A 20,353-nucleotide genomic window follows, 5' to 3' on the forward strand; every position below is an offset into this window, starting at 1 on the left:
GATTGTCAACAATTAGACATGTTTAAGATTAAGATTGTTTAAGATTAACTTAAAAACTATTAGCTCAACAAAACTATTAAAATAAATAAATAAATCTACCTGTGAAATTGATTTTTTTTCTGCGTTTAAAATACGTATGATAGAATTGAATATCCCGAAAAAAAGAATTTTAAATAATCTTTTAAGATTAATTTTTGTGATAATCATAGCCCAAAAGTAATTTTTTATAATTTACACGTAAAAGTATTAGTCCAAGGATAGAAATTATAATTTAAAATGAAAGCCTACCAAGGCTAACAATTAAAATTGATTAATATATTGGTTGAAAAGAAAATGATGGGGGGAAAAAACAAAATCCTCACATAGTACAACAAACAAATAGTGCTCTTGAAATCAAAAACCACATAGACGGAAGAATTACCTCAGAGAACAAAACTTGATTCAAAACATCGCCCATGGTCGGGTATTTCCATATTCAAATTGGAATGGCAATACAAAATGTTTTGATTACACAAACACAAAAATAAACCGTTGAATATTCATGTTCATATAAACCTACTAGAGCTAGTATTTTATGAAATGAAACTTAAATATAAACCTATTATAATTTAAACCTATTATAATTGGTAGGACTACCGCCGTTAGAATCGCCATGTTGTTTCATACACTGTATAAGCAACTGTCTATTTACTACTGCGATAAGGACAAGGCATGTTCTGCTCCGCAGAACAAAGTCTAAGCTTAACCATGGATACGCCATACGACGAACTTAATGGCCAAGAAAAGTCGTAATTCACCAGATAAAAGAAGTAGATACAGATGACCCTCAACTGTCAGAACTTCTTCCCAGCATCCTCCAAAACAGCGTCAGCGAACTAGCAACAACAGCTAATGACAATCCCCTTGTAGACCACAGTGAATATCAGGAGGTCCGCGCTCGCCCAAAACTGCATCCTCTGAACCACCCAAAGCGGATGGAATGGATGAAGGTGGTCCTGTTCCGGACTCTCCTCCCTCCACTAGAGAAAGGATATTTCCGATTATTCTACGCGAAAAACAAAGATGGGTGTCGCTAAGGATCTACAGATCTCATATAGCCATGCGAAGAATGTCATAGATGGTATCAAAATTCAACCTAGGACAGTGATGGATTATCGAAGATTAACAGGCGAATTGAATGCCAGAGGCATTCAGTACCACACATTTTCACTTGGGTCAGAGAAAAACCTCAAAGTAGTGATCAGAGGTGTATTTAAGTAAAGTCCTCTGTAAAAGATCGCCCAACTTAGCTTTGTTCCACTCAATGACAGGCTCATCCCATCACCAGACAGAACCATGATCTCAGCGGTGGTTCTACTCAGAGACAGGCAAAAACCTACCCCAAGCAGAGCCTCTCATATATATGTATTTAATTAAAGTCCTCTCTAAAAATTTGCGAATCCCGAAGTAATTAAAAGAATTGGGCGATGGACTGAGTCCTTGACTCTTTATCCCGTCATCTGAATGAAGAAAATCTGTGTGGATGGGGTGTTATCGAGCTAAAAAGCTCTAGTCATGGCTGGGTAACGGCAATAGCCGAGCCTCAGTTAAAACTTCATTGGATACAGCATTGCCATTTGTTACCCTGGAAGTCCTAAAAAGATGCCTAGACGATAACGAAAGATCGCCCAACTTAACTTATATAACTATAAACATAAAAGTATATGGTGTCTACATATTTAAGACGATTTTAGAGCTCTGATTTTAAATTTAACTTATTAAGTGTCTAAAATAAATTACATTTTAAATGATCTCTATAAGTGTTTAGAATTATTTGAAAAGCTTTAGAAAAATTAAAATAAAAATTCAAAGTCTAAAATCATAATTTAACTGGATAGCCTACAAAGTCAAAATCATTATTAAAAGCCATCTTTGTTTAAATGAATTTAAAAAATAGTTTACAAGAGTTGCAATGTAAACGTGGCCTTTTATGTTTCAGGTACCATGATGACGAACATGCCAATCTTCTCAATACGATGTGGCTGACAGCCATCACTTTTTTGTCTGTTGGCTACGGTGATATAGTGCCTAACACATATTGCGGGCGGGGAATTGCTGTTAGTACAGGATTAATGGTAAGTAAAGAATAACTCTATGAGAAAAAAAAAAAAATTCCCCGATAGTAGAACCTTTATATGATTTCAGCCTAGGGACTATTTTATTCAGAACAATAATTCTCTAGATTATAGAATATGTGGATTGTAGTGAGGGCACAACGTAATGGTTGTGATTGGTTGATGTGACGTGAACCCCAAATACAGCGTTTGAGTGAAGCAAGTCAGAGCAATTCCATGTTATTAGATGCTACGGTCCTGAGGTAGCTATCGATTATTGACTGATGTCTACTCAGGGGCTTTACGTCCAAATCATTGAGACACGACCACGCCGAGTTCGACAACTTCAATCGATGGTTACAAAGTCGAAGGAAAGATGTCGAATGAACACCAAACAGAGTTGTTTTGAATCGTGAAATAATAATAATAAAGTGAATATTTGTATCTCTCTTGATATTTTGCATTATTATAACTGAAATTTTCGCCGCAGGGATCGCTCTTGTGCAAAATAATTTTTCTAATTATGTATAATAATAATTTTATTCGTTGCGTGTATTATAATTGCAAATATTACACAAATATTTGCAAGGCACGAGTGTGACGCTGGATTCATTCTTCTGTTGTATTTCTTGAAATGAATATTAATTCACAGCTAATAAATGCTGTGAATAAATGCAATTGTTTGCGGGTTTAGATGTCAACGTAGACATCAAATACTGTATTCAAAAATGCGGCATGTCGGTATTTCAGAATGTATTCATATTTTTATCATTATGTCGTTATCTAAGGCAAACAGACTACATAAAAGTTCACATTTCTCATATACGAAAAAGTTACGGAGTGCAATAGATGCTATCAGTGTGGTGCTATATTAGTGATCTAGCGATTGTTGACATCTATGAATGACTGCTCGACAAAATCTCGAGTATAGGCCACGTGATCTGAGGAAATGTCAAGGATACACCTCAACCAAGAAATGCACAAAACGTTGACACCAATGGACCAAAAAAAAAAAAAAAATAGTACGAAAATCTTGGCAGTTCAATGAGTAAACGAACAACAAGAGTTTATAGAATGGTTGTTTCGTATTTAAGGCCGAAACAACTGGGTCCAGCGTATTATGTCAAATTGTGTGCTCTTCTAGTCAGTTTGCATGCTATTCGGGATGATAATTAAAAAAAAAAAAGCAGAACAGAAAAAGAAAAACGAGTTTTCCTGAAGGGAAGCCCTACCACCTCCTTTTGACACTGGTTTACTAACTTTCATTTGAAAAGCCCACCCAAAGAGCATCGTCGATACTGACTGAACCACGGAGCTTCTGTTTATAGAGTGGAATAGAATCTATAAGTATTCAGGATTAACAATATGACACTAAGTAAAGAGCTGCACTGTCTTGGTTTCTGTCGATGGGTAGATGAGCATAGAGATCAACAGTACAGACTACACTAGTGTAAAGATCATCGTGACTGGTCTATGTAACGTTAGAAGTCCGTCACTACATTATACTCTTTGGCGATTGGATCGACTGAGTGTATCGATTGCTTGAAGAACTCCTTATACTAGAGTGTATTATCCCAACTGTAAAGTTTGGCAGAATAGGAGGAGGAGTTGGAGCTTTTTCTTCTGGTGTACACACTCAGATGATTACTTGTAAGACCATGCAGGAGGCCCAATAGGATGTAACTGGGGACAATGGAAAGCCCACATTAGTAAGTTGGCGTGTAATTTAAATTTCTCTGAATCTAGTGCTCTCCCAATATTTATTTCACCAATAATGTATGTCAGCAATACCGAACACAAATACTGAACTAAAAGATTTATTTAAATGATTAGTTCACGCAGAAAATGCAATGGATAGTCACATCTGAGAAAGTCACATCTGTAATATTACATCTGACAATGCAACATATTCAGTATTAGAAATTATTATTATTACCTGAACCTCGTACTGTCCATGAACTCATCCGGGTAGTTCACTCTACACAACACAGAGCTAAACAAACTGCTCAGCTACATCAAACTACCCTAACTGTATTTTTTCTCTTAATTGCGTGTGTACTCTCTGGCCGATTTGCCTGTATGCTGGATGGAATGCCGGAGTTTTCGGAAAAAAAGCCCTGTCACATTGATATGACATCGCTAACTCACCTACAATTGAAACAGACCAAATAAAGATTTCTCTCTTGATGAAGACAATCGAACCTTAGTCAAAGGACGCAATATCCTGCCGTTTTTATCTACTTCTCTATGGCAGACTCTATCTTTTCTTCTTACCCACGCTACCACACACAAATGATATTGATTGATAATCCACTTGTTATAGTATGGAGTTCAATTCTTAATGGGGAGGGGATAGTCGGTGAGATTATAAATGGCTCGTTACAACACTATTTAATTTAAGATATTAGGATATCTTTATTTTTTTTTCACAGAATTAAATTTTATATATATATATATATATATATATATAGAGAGAGAGAGAGAGAGAGAGAGAGAGAGAGAGAGAGAGAGAGAGATAGAGAGAGAGAGAGAGAGAGTGAGAGAGAGAGAGGAGAGAGAGAGAGAGTATATATATATATATATATATATATATATATATATATATATATATATATATATATATATATATATATATATATATATAGAGAGAGAGAGAGAGAGAGAGAGAGAGAGAGAGAGAGAGAGAGAGAGCCTTCCATTGAAAAATAAAACATAAAAATAGAAAACCCTTCTTATTCCAGTCCTGGAATACGATATACCAAATTCTGTGACTGTGTATGAGAGAGAGAGAGAGACAGAGAATGGAACTTGATATAAACCATCCAACCGTGTCTTTCTCTGCAAGTCCTTATGACCTTCAAAAATGCTTTAAAATTGGCTCCGTAGTTGTTTTTTTACTACCGACTGAACATTTTTTTTTTTTTTTTTTTTTTTGTAGAGGCGCAAATTCTCTCACTGGATATTACAGAGATCAACCGTAGTGATGAATTGGACGTTTTTTCCCCATCCTTTCGTTTTTGACACAAACCAGACTGAACTGTGGAATACGACACGTTCCAGCGCACATCAAGTCTGTCATCAAGTTTCTCTCCCCCCCCACACACACACATACTACTAGACAGACTATATTGATTGATAATTCTCTAGTTATAGTGTGAAGTTAAATTCCTGGGGAAAACGTAGTAACCATTTATCTTCTTTCTCTTTCACAGACTTAAACACAAGCAACCCAGTTACAATTCATCACATCTGTAATAACAATGTATACTGACAGACGGGGGCGCACTTTCCGACATGTCCATCATTAAATATAACTCGTATTATATAATAATACAGCAGTCGAAGATGTAAGTTAAAGATGATGCATTGCAAAAATTAAACATTGGTATATAATACTGTCAGCATCGATTAAATAAGTGTATATATAGTATTGTAATAAATATGTAGCATAAAAGCCTGAAAAACCTAATCAACGGAAAAACAAGTGAACAAATTGGGGAGATCTGTCCTGGGAGATCCCGCCCTAAAAGGGCTCAGGACCGGATCGATGTTGGCCTTCGCAGCCTCTACAATAGAATCAAATGAAATTAGACTAAATGACAAAACTAATAAAATCTGAGTTTAAAAGGTCATAAAAACGATGCTACGAATATCCCCATACATCACATATATATAAAACTGTAAGCCAAGCCTCGTTCTAGTGTAGGAACCACCACCATTTTTACCATTAACGTTACTGACGGGATGGGTGAAGCACTAGTGCTTTTCATATTTCCTTTATCTGTAACGCGAGTTGTTTGGGAAAGGGAGATTTGTGAGCAATTAAGCTCGCCCTCTGGGGGAAGTTGTGTTAGCTATTATCAGTTGAGAGAAGAATAGCCTTCGGTCTTTTGTGTTTGTAGTAATCAGCTTCATTGTAATTGACAGCTTGTAAGATCAGTTTCTCTGTGAATTTCTGATGAACCATGGTGCATCTAGGATCATCCTAAGGCATTTATTTTGGATTCTCTGCAATGTTGAAATGTTTGATCTTGAAGTGTGACTCCATGTTGGTGAGGCATAGGTAATGACTGGGCGTATTACCATCCGGTAAAGAAGCAATTTATTATGTAGGTTCAATTTGCTCTTGCGGTTGATCAGTGGGTAGAGCTGTACTTTGGAAGATTTGGAGCCAATGAGATTGATGTGCATGTTAAAAAGGAGTTTCTTATCCATTAATACCCCAAGATATTTGGTCTCTGATTACCATGGGATCTTATGACCAGAGAGCAGGATGTCTTCTTTAATGCAGACCTTTCTCCTAGAAAACAGCATGGCTGAGCTTTTGAGGGGGGGGGGGGGGGTTCACTTGAATCCTCCAGTTGGTGAACCAGTTTGCTAGCTCACTGATACTTCCTTGGAGTCTGGTGATTGCTTGGTGAGGGCTGAGCGACCTTGCTAGAATAGCGGTGTCGTCGGCATAAAGGGCCGTAGTGGTTGTTCTTGAATTGAGAGGAATACCTGCTACGTAAGTTGTGAAAAGTATTGTGGGCCAGAAGAGCCCTGAGGTACTCCAGCCAGAATTTTGCGCCTTGATGACACAAATCCGTTGAGTTTTACTTGCATGTATATTTCACTAATGTTTGAGTATATGAGTTTCACTAGTTTAATTGGGATATTGTTTTCAATTAGTTTAAAGATAAGGCCTTAATGCCAGCCCTTATCAAAGGCCTTGGCAACATCTAAAAATACAGCAGCAGTGTGAAGGTGCTAGTTAAAACCATGAGCGATATGTTCTGTTAGTCGGTGAATTTGTTGTACTGTGTTGTGAGCTTTGCGAAACCCAAATTGCTCATTTGGGATTATTTTCTGTTGGTCCACTGCTGATTGTAGTCTTGATAGGATGACCTTTTCTGTTACTTTGCCGAGGCAGGAAAGAAGACTGATGGGCCTGTAGCTTTGGGGAAGTTGTGGTTATTACCAGGCTTTTTCAGAGGTATAATGTCAGCTATTTTCCAATCTGTGGGAAAGTACTGGAATCTTAAAATGGAATTGGTAATATTAACTAGATTAATTAAAGCTTTCCGTGGGAATAGCTTTATTATTCTATTGGTAATGCCGTCGGGGAAGGGAGCCTTTTTGTTTTTCAGATGGGAAACGATATTGATTATTTCTGTTGGAGATGTGGAGGTGATGGTTTCTGAGTCATCCTTAGGTTGTCTTAATGCTTTTCTAACTTTACGATGAACATTGTAAATGAGATTGATATTTAAGTTTACATGAGATGGGCTGCACTGATTTTCCAGATTGTCAATTAAGGCTTCTACTTTTTCTTCATCTGAGTGTGCAATTCCAAGATTGGTCTTCAAAGGGGGAAGGGGTTGTCTTTTGGTACGAAGAGATTTTACAAATTTCCACATGGAGTTATTTTTTGGGTTGATTTCCATGAGTTTGTATTCCCATTTGGAAATCCTGTGTATCTGGAGGGCTTCTCGAACCTCTCTGTTCAGGTTGTTTTGTCCTGCGGGGCTCTAGTGTTGTGATATCGCTTTCTGGCCTTGTTTTTGGCCCTAATCAGGTCCATTATCTCTTCTGGGATCCAATTGGAAGCGTAGAAGACAGTGGTTTGAGTGACTGATGCTATTGATGTGTTGATTTGCCTAGTTAAATTGCTTACAGCTTGGTCTATGTCTTCTTTTTTACGAATGACAGGGGGTGGACCGATGTGGACTGGGAGAACCTTAGAGAGCTTGTCCCATGGTAAGAAAGAATGATGGTGAGAAAGCTGATCTTGAAGTCCTAGCTTGAGCAGGATGGGATTATGATCTGAGTTAAGCTCTTCTAATGTCTCCAGCTGGTATTGATATTTGATGTTTCTGAGGATAACTATGTCTAATACATCAGAACTTCTTGATGGGCTGTAGTGGGTGGGTTCAGCTACTATTGATGGGTTGAGTGGTGACGTGTAGTTGAATAAGATACGGCCTTTGGAGTTGATTGACGAACTGAACCAAGCCGTATGTTTGGAATTGAGGTCTCCTGCTATAATTATGGAGCCGTGGATGGAGTCTACGTCTGCTGTCAATAGTGGAATGCTGGGAGGATTGTACGCTGTGTAGATTTTGAGTATGCCTGCGTTAATAGGGTGCACCTCTACATCTGTCACTTCAAGGTTTAGAGTTTGGGGGATGGTCAATGCATTGTGGCTCAAATAATTTTTAATAAAAATAGCTGTGCCGCCTCCACTAGGGTTAAGTCTGTCTGTCCTATACAGAATATAACCTCTTAGTCTTGGGTTGTTTGATGGTCTGAGGTGGGATTCACTGATCAAGATTATGTCTGGATTGTATCTCTTTGCGAATTCTTGCAGCTCAAGAATTTTATTTGTTAAGCCGTTGGCATTCCATGCTGTTATCATGAGAGAATTCGGTTTAAAATTTTTAAATATTATAGAGAGCTGTTAATATGGATTGGGTTTCTAGATAAAATCTCTTTCTGGAAGATGGTGAGGCGCTTGCTTTGCTGAATTCGTGCAGCATTGTTGCAAGTGAAGAGGTTAGAGCTGATGTGAGTTTGGAGCTTATTTGCTCTTGCGATGAAGGAGTCTGAGTTCTTACCGCTTCCGCATATGACTTGGACATGGATGAAGACCGAGTGCATTCCTGAGTTGCCGAATGTGAGGTACCATGATCTGGAGAGCGACCTGTTTCGTTGTTTGTTTCATTGCTTGGAGGAGCGTGGTTCGTTCTTGTTGATCCACGGTTTTTTTGGATAGAAAAGGCATCCCTTGTAGAGGGATGTGGGACGTGGGATTAGAGGGATGTGGTCCTCTACAATTGGCACAGCAGGCAGGTGTGGATCTGGGCTTGGCGCAGGAGTTAGTATGGTGACCCTCACCGCATTTTAGGCATCTGTAGAGTTTTTGTGCATGCCCGAACCTCTGGCACTGCCCTGCCGATGCCTTCTTCCTTATAGGTTCGGTTGCAATTTTAAGCTTACAAATGTCGGTAACTTCATAGATTCTTTATTGTGTGTTGGAGATTTCGACCAACACCAGTGGCATTGGTGTTTTATCTGACCTCAACATTCTACTGACTTTGATTGGGGTCAATCCTTGACTGATGAGGTAAGCTGTGATCTCATCAGTTGTGATGCCCTCAGTCATCCCCTCTTAGAACCACTTTTAGGTTCTTCTCGCTTGCTAGCCTAAATGTGTGGAAGGGCAATTTAGAGTTGTCCAGCATTTTCGTCATCTTGCGATAATCTGTGACAGTGGTAGGATGAATCTTTTCACCCTCGTCAGTATTTCTTGCCCAGGAGAAATTGATATTTTGTTCCCCTAGTGATCTTGAGACTGAGGTCCATTTATCTTTATCTCGAAGGATAACTGGAGGGATCTTTTCTTTTCTATCTTGGGTGACTTGATTTTCGTGAGTTGTTATATCTTCCGATGTTCTGCGTCTTTTATTAGATTGTTCTTCCTGCGAACAATCAAACTGTTGGGGAGTCTTTGTAGGTGGAACAGGTGCAAAGTCCCCTTCGGTGTCCACATGATCGTCTTCGGTGTCATTTACTTGAGTGAAGAGATTCAAGCAACCAGGATATTCCATTTCAAATTTCTTCAGAATGAATTTGAGCATGTCAAGTAACATATCTTTGTTTAAATGTTGAATGACGTACTTAATATCTTTTACATTCTCCATCCTTGTGTACAATGAAGGAATATTCCTGTCGACCTAGGAGGATCTATTGACAAATCCCTTAGACTCACGCAAGAGTCTACCAGCTAACCAATGTGTAACCACAAAAATAGTCAAAGCGAAGAAAGCTTACCTATAAATATCATCACACTAATCAAAAACGCGAGACTAATAATAAATACACGTAAACGTTGAACCAGTTCTTAAAAGAACTGGGTGATGGACTGAGTCCTTGACTCTTTATCCCGTCATCAGAATGAATAAAATCTGTGTGGATGGAGTATTGTTGAGCTAAAAAGCTCTATTCATGGCTGGGTAACGGCAATAGCCGAGCCTCAGTTAAAACTTCATTGGCTACAGCATTGCCATTTGTTAATACCCTGGAAATCCTAAAAAAGGACTTTTGGCTTGTCTCACATTATATATCATATATACATTATATACATCAAACGTTGAACCACCTATTGTTATATTTTAATTATAATAATATGATATAGATATATTAAAAGTGTATTTAATATTTTATATTGAATTAAATAATTTTTTAAAAATTTCAAATTTTCAAAATTAAAAATTTAAATATCATATTAGTTAAGTATTAATTTTTAATTATTCGCTAAATTAATTTAAAGACTATGTAACGTAATGCATCCCTTTATCGCCCACTAATGACAAAATATTTACAATAATCGTATAATTCACTGCCGATGTATAGGATATCACAACTGCTAGCAAAGAATGATATTAGAGATGTAGTTCATATTAATTTCAAATGTATTGCCAGTAAAAATAGTAACATTAATTCTTACATCAACAAATAATACTTGGAGAAACGTAAAATGCTTAAACATAGAAGGAATATTATAATTCAGGGGAAACAGAGACTAATAAACTATCACTGTCTCTGTTTTAAATTAAATTAGGATTCCAGTGCTAGAGTGGGTTATGAATGGAGGGGGGGGAACGCTTTGAAGAGCTGTTGATTGAAACTTTTCCGGTACACGTTTTTCTTCTCTTTATTTGTCATAATTTGCCTTATTCTAAATATCTTCATGCAGGGTACTGAGAGCGAGATTATAAGAAAAAGGAAATAACTTAGTAGAAGGTGTTACGATACAACTGGAAAAGATTTTATTAGCCTAGTATTTTTCTATTATTTTATTTTCGATTCTACGAGTATTAGCCTGTTCTGAGTATATGTTTCCTTGGGTATCATATTTTAATCATAAAAGACATAAAAAAATGAAAGGTTTATTCAGTTTTTTTTTTTTTTAAGATTACAAGTTATCATAGAATTTTAAAATGAATTCTTAAATAATATGTTAGTTACATTGCTATTTTAGAAGAAATAATTAAATTGCTTAGAAATTTGATTTAAATAATATGTATAAATCGATACACCTTTTTCTTATCCACTAAACAGGATATATAAAATTTGTGTCAGCTGTTCATTGTTAAATAATATATAATGATTATGACTAAGTGAAGTACAAAATTTCCGTATCTTCTTGACGTCTTTAGGGTTCAAGTACAGGGGTGGGTGAGACGTTTTGAAGGGTTGTAGATACACGTTTTTTCTTCCCTTCATTTTTGTCACAATTTATTTATTGCCTTATCATAAATATCTCCATGTGGGGTACTGAGAGCGAGATTATAACGAGGAAATAGCCTTGAGGGAGGTAATATCTCGTCACGCACAGAAAAACTGTTTTTACCAGTAACTCTCGCTGATAGCATTAGGGGAGATAAAAAAAAAAAAAAAGTAACCCTGGTGATGCGAGATAAAGGAATTACTCCATCGATTCTCCTTCACTCTAACAGTAACTCCCCTTCGCATATGAAAGTAAGATTATCTCCCTGCTTTTCAAGGGAATTGCACACACACACACACACACACACACACACACCTCTTAATATCAAGTCTAAAATAGATTCTCTTATTCTGTCACATCTGGGTACTCATCTTTTCATCGAATTGAAAGAGCGATGAGTTTAATACTCCATCAGGGTCACATCTGCCAAAAGAAATACGATCTCCAAAAAAAAAAAACTCGTTTTTAAACAATTCACAGATTTGCAGCTATAATGATAATTCTACATAAAGAACTGCTTAAGATTCGAGTTTTATACATGTTCTCTAGCAGTTTCATTGGGCATGCGCACTAAATGTAATTTAATTGGTTCCTGGATTACAAAACGTTCCTTTCTGAAATATATTGAAATAGACATTTTTGAATGATGTAAACAAAATATGTCATTTATTTTCAAGTAGAAACATTTGTTTAATTTTTCTGTGTAAATAAAAAGTGTTTTTTTTTGTTTATTTATCAAAATTTTGTTTATTTAACAGCAATAATATATATTTATATATATATTATTGCTGTTTATTCCAGAATGAAGAGAGTTGAGGTTTCTTTATTGAAAAATGAGCAATTTTGTTTGTTTATCTAAGCATGGATAAATAAGTCACTAAATAAATTAATTAAATAAGTCAACAAAAGCATTGTTATTCAGAACAACAATGATGATTTTATCTTTAATAGAAACAATCGAGACACAAATGTTGATTACATCTCTGATATGAACAACAAAGACAACAATGCTGATTTTTTTAACAATACTTAGTAAAAAATAATGCTAATTTCTGCTCATATTATCAATAATGCTTTAATGCTTATTTTTCAGTGCATACTTTTAACTGAATCTAGTTTTACTAACAAACTACATGGTTTCCTTGAGTGTGGTTTAATATCGAGTTCCTAATGTATAATCAATGCTAGCTGAACACGTCTGGTATCTGAATGCGATGTAGAAATGTTATTCAAACAAACTTTCAAACAATACATTAGCTGACCATTGCACCGTCGTGTTTGTTTGCTTGTGTATGTGTTTTCTTTGGACGAAATTTGTGTAATGATCAGTTTTCCGTTCTGAACTATGGTTGTCTTATCTAGTCAGTCTCTTTTAGTGACATTTTGAATATGTAAATATGTAAATATCAGAAGGAAATAAATAATCTGATATCCAGCTATTTGAAAAAAGCAATACATTGCTTCTATACAATCAGTAAACACTGAGCACTCGTCCGTGTACGCCACCTAGCGGTGGCTTCGTGAATTTACAGTCAAGAGCGTTAATTTTACAGTTATTTTTGAAATCTGTACGTAAGAGGGCCTAATATGTTAATATGCAACATGTTAAAACATTTAAACTATTTAAAAATTCTGAATTTTCATATAAATTATATTTAAAAACATTATTTATTATTAATATTAAAATAAAACTAATTTATTATTATTATTATTTATAAAAATTTAAAAACTATTTAAAAAATTCTGAAGTGTAATATAAATAGCTTAGCTTTTTCTTTTCTGCTATATTATACGTTTAAAAAATGATACACTAGTAGAAAAGAAAAAGCTGTGCTATTTATATTACATTATTATTTCGAAGTGAATGGTTTAGAGTAGTGTGTGAATATATATTATTACTACTTTTAAACCACTTAATAATATTTTATTTTACTTATAAATAAATATTGCAACCTATATTTTACTTAAAACTATAATTTTAAATATTTGAAATTTACAAAAACAAATATGTGAATAAATTACACACCTTTAAATAATCACAAGATGTTCTGATATTATTGTTTTTCAGTCTTTGAATAACTTGTACTCAGAATAGATCAATGGAAGTCAAAATCAACGGTTCTACCTCATCCCAGCGCCATATCTTTTCTGGATTGCCGCAGGGATCTCTACTGGCTCCATTGCTGTTTTCTATATACATGTCGGACATCCCACACAATCCGATGTCTTCCATTTTGACCCTGTATGCAGACGATACAGCAATACTAACCAGATCTCTCAGAACCCATTTCATTACCAGGAAGCTTCAAGAAAACCTTCTAAAGCTGGAGGGTTCTCCAAATGGAGATTGGAAGTCAACCCCCCAAAAAAGCTCAGCCATTCTTTTCTCGAAAAGGCCAATATCTCCTGCAGGAGATTTGTTACTATTCAATACTAAAATTCCCTGGCAGACAGAAACAAATTACCTGGGTGTAATTCTCAACAAAAAGTTATCTTTCAACCAACACATCAAGTCTACGTGCGCAAAGGCATCTAAAGCCATCGCTCAGATCTATCCGCTAATTAATAGAAATAACAAGCTCAGCAACAGAATCAAATTGCAGCTATACCAGATGACGATTCGTCCTATAATCACCTATGCCTCTTCAGCCTGGAGCCCCACCTCTAATACTAACATTATCAAAATACAACGTACAGAACAAATGCCTGAGAATGATTCTTAACGCCCCATGGTATGTTAGAAACAATCAACTTCATAGAGATAAAAATATTCCCTATATTTTCTCTTTCCTACAATCCTTAGCATCTAAGTTTTTCCTAAAGACGTCCATACACCCCAACGATTTGGTTCAGCAAGCTGCAGCATACGAGGCAAAGGACATATTCAAATATAGAAGACCAAAAGCTATATTAACCTCCTATAGCGATGCATAATCTCCATGCCCATTCAGGGCGAGCAAACTGCTCACAAATTTTATCCTCACTGTGTAACCACAACAGATAACAGGGAATATGAAAAGCCTCTTGCTTCACCCCTAAAGACATAAATGTCAATTGTCAATAACTTATACTTTTGTTAAAAGTTATGCTTTTGAGAAATATAGTTATGTATATGTATATTACTAGCTAGTTTTTAAATGGTAGCTATAACAATGCCTGCATCGTATTCAACTTTTATATCCACAGATTTAAAGAACCAAGTCCAATAAAGCGCTTCAAAAATATATCCCTAATTCTCAATCATTTATGGTCCTCCTTCATAAAACATATATTATGAATTTTATTATGTTGTAGCGTGCACTGGCTAACTAGTACTTGTACTAAAGTATTTGTTATTACTTATTCCAGGGCGCAGGTTGTACAGCACTTGTAGTTGCTGTCATAGCCAGGAAATTAGAACTTACAAGAGCCGAGAAACACGTCCACAACTTCATGATGGACACACAGTTAACAAAAAGGGTAAGTACGATGTCTGCTCATTTCTGAAATAAGCTCCTAATTATGAAAGACATTATGGCGTCGTAAGAAATATAAATTGCGGCAGACTTTACAGCCCATTAATACAACAGGGGTGTATTACAAATTAAAAAAAAAAAGAGAGAACGAAAGAAAACGTAACTCAGTGAGTAACGATTTTTAACAGCTATATTTTTTTTCTTTAATAATTTTGCTATTAAAAAAAAATATTTGACATTCTTGGCAAGTTGCCTTCCGAGATCTGTCGATAAAATTCAAGCTCGGCTACCTTTCCAAAGTTTTCAAACACACTTGGCATCTATCCTACACAAGAGAATCTGTATTAGAAAGAAAAATGTCAGCGATAAATATATAAAAAAAGATATTTATATATTAATAATCTCGAGAGCTTTACTAAAACTTGGGATTTAAAAAAAATTCTGTTCGGTTGAAATTAGCGTTTGGTCTAGTAGATCGTAAAATTACTAAATTCTTAACATTCTGTATTTTCTAAAATTCAAAAAATAACGCTTTGATTGAAATTATTAAAAATCATAATTGCCAATAGAAAGTTCAAAAGAATCTCACGAAGTTTACACCAAAATAAAAGATTATGCAAAATAGCAAGTTAACTTTTTTTTTTTTTTACTTGCTTGTCACGCGCTGAAATCAACCAAACCGTGATAACAATATATTCACAACATATTCCATCTGAAGCTGCTACTGCGCATGCGTTGCCAATTCAGCATTTATATTTATGGATATTATTACGAAATAACAAATGAGAAAAACCACGAAAATGCATATAAGATGATTATTTACGATTTTTAAAATTTTTCAGTTATTTTTGATAATATAAATCCTACATTATCATTACATCTTATATTGTGCGCTTGCTTTTTTTTTTTTTGGCTTAGTTGCTAACTTATTTTAGATACAAGGTGGAAATTGTCAAAGATACAATCTCTTGATGTTTCGTAAAAGGATTCAAAGCATTGTGGGTCGTTTTCATTGGCATGTCACAGAAATGTGACATCTGTAAGTTGGATAATGATATATGAACTCTGTCACAAAGTGCTTCCTGCCAAAACTTTTCTGGCAGATATCGCTGGCGACCATCCCATTTTTAATTTAGAAAAACCTGTTCAGATAGTATGTTACAAATATTTGTCTCAATAAATTATTACCAAAAAAAAAAAAATAATAATATATATATATATATATATATATATATATGCGGATATATATATACGGATATAAACTGTCCTAAACAATATATTATGCTCATCAATTATTATTATTATTCTATAAATAATACCTTAAACTACATATATATTTCGAATAATTTAAAATATGTGTCATTTATGACATATTTATCATACGTTTAGAAATATATTAATTAAAAAAGCATGTTAATATATACACAACATTAATAAATAAATTACCATGTCCGCGCGCGCACACACATGGTAATTTATTTATTAATTACCATGTGTGTAACTGAAGTTGCTATCACGTGATGTTTGGACATCGCGGCACACTCGCTCTTCACAGTTGGAAGACTGCTAGAAGGTTTTAAACTTTATATTTCATACACTAGCTTAAAAAAAAAAAGCAAAAAAAAAAAAAATTTATCCATTTTCTATTTTTCAACATGGACTTCTAGTGACTGATGAGAGCCAAACGCTCGAAACGACTCTCCAATCATCAATCGACAAACAGTATACTGCTCATGGGAATCTTATGTTTTAATTGTAGTGCTTAAAGTACCTATCCAATAACAATTTTTCATGTTTTGAAATATAAAGTCATTTTTGGTTACACTGAGATTCTAATATTGGTTACTGTAAAGAAGAATCCATCCTGTTTTTTTTAATATTATTTTCAGTATTTAAAAAACTTAACTCCTTTAACATTGTTGTATAGTTTTTTCTGCGCTAATGATTTCCCAGGCTGGGTACCCAATTGTATATTCCGAGGGGGGGGGGGGGGAATGTAGACAAGAATTATCTCCTACACTTATGTTTTGTTTTTCCAAAAGCACCAAAAAAGTGTTGGTGTTTTTAATCGAAAACTTCGAAGAAAAGATAATATTTAACAACCTTGGACAGTTTCCATATGAACAGTTAAGTAATAAAATATTTATTATCTCAGAACGTAGTAAATTTGTTATTAAAACCTGTGTTTCGACTGCCCTTTTCTTTCACACTGTTTATAGCCATATTTGCCAGTGAAGCAACCTCCAGTCAGCATTTTCAGTCGACACATTCGGCCATTTCTTATATTGCTGTAGCTATAAATTCCCTGGGTATTTCACACTTCCTTCTTGTGTAGTCTGTACCTCCTGTTTTACTTAACTCTGATTTTTTATAGCTTTCTCTTAGCTCCGATAGTTTTGAGAAAAATAAATTATTTTATCGACTTGATTCTTCTCACGTGCAAGCCCACTTAATTGTCACGAGCTTCAAGTTATGTACTCTACATCTTCAGATGCTAGTGACATCTACACCACTGATTCAAAAGTAGCAGAACACCAACACAATATAATACTAAAAAAATCATTGTCAGTAACGCTGTGAAATAGTTAATATTTGGATCGGGCCATAAATCAGTCATTTTGTTCGTATCAGATGGCAGTGTCTAAAGGGATTGGGAAGAGCGCGAGCCAGGAATGGAAACAGACTGTCAAGGCGTTTAAGGTCACTCTTGATTTAGCTATGCTTTGTTGGTCTGGACCTCATCCAATTGTGCTACTAAAGGAAGTATTAATATCATTGCATGTCTTGTATGTCTACATACAGTGGCTGCCTATTTTATTGGTACTTTCGACTGCACAATGTTTAGTTTAGAGTGTTTTTATTTACTGTTCTAAAACGACCATCTTTTTTATACATCATTTGGTAGTTTCCATAGCAACCATTGTCATTTGAGAAGAGTGAACTTCTTTTTATATTTCATTTTTAACTATTGAAGTTACCTGGACAACTGTTCTTGAACATTTCACCTGTTTGTTACTATAACAACAGCAAAAACGAGTTAGTTTTTTTGTGTGTGATTTACAATTGTTGCATTAGTTACCAAGACAACTGTTCTTGTACATTTCACCTGTTTGTTACTATAACAACCGCAAAAAAGTGGTTTTTGTTTTTTTGTGATTTTCATTACTGCATTAGTTACCAAGACAACTTAATTTTGTTTCTAATTGAGGATTTTTCTTCCCCTTCCAGTCCTTCATTTTCATTTCTTTTTCTTTTTTTAATTTATAGGTTTTACTTTGGCTTGGTTAGTGATAGCAATTTCCTTGATATTATTTCGTGTTCGAGATAATATCTCCTTGATAATGTTTGACTATATCGGTTTACATGCTGCGCCAAAAAAATATTTGCATGCAGAAGATAGTACGATATGTCTTTAGTGAAGTAACAGGATCCATTTATATTATTTATGTTTTACGTGTCAAAACCCAGTCTTATTCGAAGGTCGTTCGAACTGAGTTTCTTCCATGACTGTGACATATAATCCATTACTTTATCATTTGCTTGTGTAAACCAAGTTGAGTACAGCACTGATGGGTATGTCAATATAAGTTCACAATTCTTTACTGTTATTTTGAATAGTGGGTTTATCTATGAGGAGCTACTGCTTGTGGATAACTAGAAGTACGTGACGTGTCTTGAGATAAATGATACGCCGATTCTTATTTCTATTTTCTTACGCTTGCCAAAAAAGCAATGCAATCTTGGCCTACTTCTTGTCCGGATGTTGTATTTATGGCCAGATTTAAGAATATTTATGGTCATTTCTATCTTTCTGGAAGATAAGATGGTTGGCTTAAGTTCTATATTTACGGTTCATTTGAAAGTCAAGTAAACACGTTCGGAAGGGCGGTGCACGCGCACACACATGTTCAGTATCTTCTTAATAATAACGTGTGTTTTTCTTTATAATTCGGATAGAATGTAATAAATCGAAACAAACCTTATATGTTTTACTTGGAGATTCTAATTTTTTTTTTTTTTTAATAGCTGAAGAATGCCGCTGCCAACGTGCTAAGAGAAACCTGGTTGATCTACAAACACACCAAGTTGGTGAAAAGGGTGAACGCAGGCAAAGTCAGGGCGCACCAAAGAAAATTTTTACTTGCCATTTACAGGTAAGTTGGTTCTTCACCATTTACACGACACACGCTGTTTTGAAATTTTTGCTTTTCGTTTAAGATTGTTCTATAGTGTCAGTTGCTGCTTAAATACGCCCCAAGCGGGTTTTTTTGACAATTATGTTTTTTTTTTCGAAAAAAAAAGTTTAATTAGGTAGTCCCGATAATCATGGATAGCAAAAAATGGTAAGTACTTTATATGATGTATTGTTTGATGTTTCCAAGACAACCACTTAATTTGGTTGTCATAATAACCGCCTACTTGAAAATAATGGTTTTGGTTTATTGTTAGCGTGGCAAACCACTTTTTTGGTTCCTGCATCCGAAATAGTTGAAGGTTTCCATTACTACTTTTGTAAAATCCGCTTCTGCTGGTTGCTATAGCAACCTTCGATATGAAAAAATATGGTGGCGAACATTCCGGTTTCCAAGCAATGATTTTGTATATTTTACTGTAGTTGCCATAGTAACCATAGCAACTTGTAAAAAATAGTTTTAGGAATTATGTTCCCTTACTGTTACCAAGACAACCATTGTCAACTTTGTTGTTATTGTTGCGTAGAAACTATTCACATTTGAAAATATATACTTAGTACCATATTTACTGTTTCCAAACAGAAGAAATATTTTTCTATTTGGATTGCTGGTTTTCGTGATCACAATTGCAAATTTAAAATGCATTCCATGACAATCCTTTTGGAGACGTTGACTTCTTTTTGGTTGCTATGAAAAAGAATGAATTCCTCTTCCCAACATTTCTTAGATTGAAGTTCTTTTTTTATTTTTTCCTAGAGTACACATATATTTCCTCTGTTGGGTTTATGATAACGGATTAGATTCGGAGTGCTAATAGATGCACTATTGTTACCGAAATGGTTTCTCTCAGTTGTCATGACAACGGTTACCAAAAGAAAAATGGTGGGATAATAATTATAAGACAGAGTATTGCTATCTAAAGAAACCGAAGTGAGTTCTTACTTTGTTTTGTTTTAGATTCTAAGACTTTTATTTTCTTTTTATTTGCAGATTTCACTTGGTTGCCTTAGTAAACCATTTGAAAAAGAAGCAATAGTTTCGGGATTTTCAAGGAAATCATGCTTGTAAAATTTACGTATCCGTCACCATGGTAACAACTACTGTTTGAAAACATCCATCGTGTAATTTTCTGAGATCTCTGACAATCATCTCTTGCGAAATTTTATTCTAGTGTTTGCATGAAAACCGCTACCATTAGGAAACCCATGATTTTTTTCCCTCGAATGAAATCGTTTTGTTTCGTTTCCTCAGCAACCAAATTTGTACATTTCACCTGTTAGTTGTTATAGCAACTCTTCATTGCAATTACCACGACAACCACTTCAATTGGTTTCATCAGTG

General features: G+C 35.0%; 1 protein-coding gene across 2 annotated transcripts in view; it reads left to right on the forward strand.

The window, feature by feature from the left end:
• SK (small conductance calcium-activated potassium channel) overlaps window positions 1-20,353 on the forward strand; it is a 384,830-nt gene that overhangs the window by 354,611 nt on the left and 9,866 nt on the right. For both annotated transcript variants that reach the window (XM_090402307.1, XM_090402305.1), the window contains exons 5-7: window positions 1,979-2,114; window positions 14,713-14,823; window positions 18,846-18,973. In XM_090402307.1, the coding sequence (XP_090258433.1) occupies window positions 1,979-2,114; window positions 14,713-14,823; window positions 18,846-18,973 (375 nt within the window). The remainder of the gene's footprint in view (window positions 1-1,978; window positions 2,115-14,712; window positions 14,824-18,845; window positions 18,974-20,353) is intronic.

Source organism: Typopeltis vanoorti, chromosome 13 (genome assembly GCF_054136105.1).
Source record: "Typopeltis vanoorti isolate ZY-2024b chromosome 13, IOZ_Tvanoo_1.0, whole genome shotgun sequence".
In the NCBI taxonomy this organism is placed as follows: domain Eukaryota; kingdom Metazoa; phylum Arthropoda; class Arachnida; order Uropygi; family Thelyphonidae; genus Typopeltis; species Typopeltis vanoorti.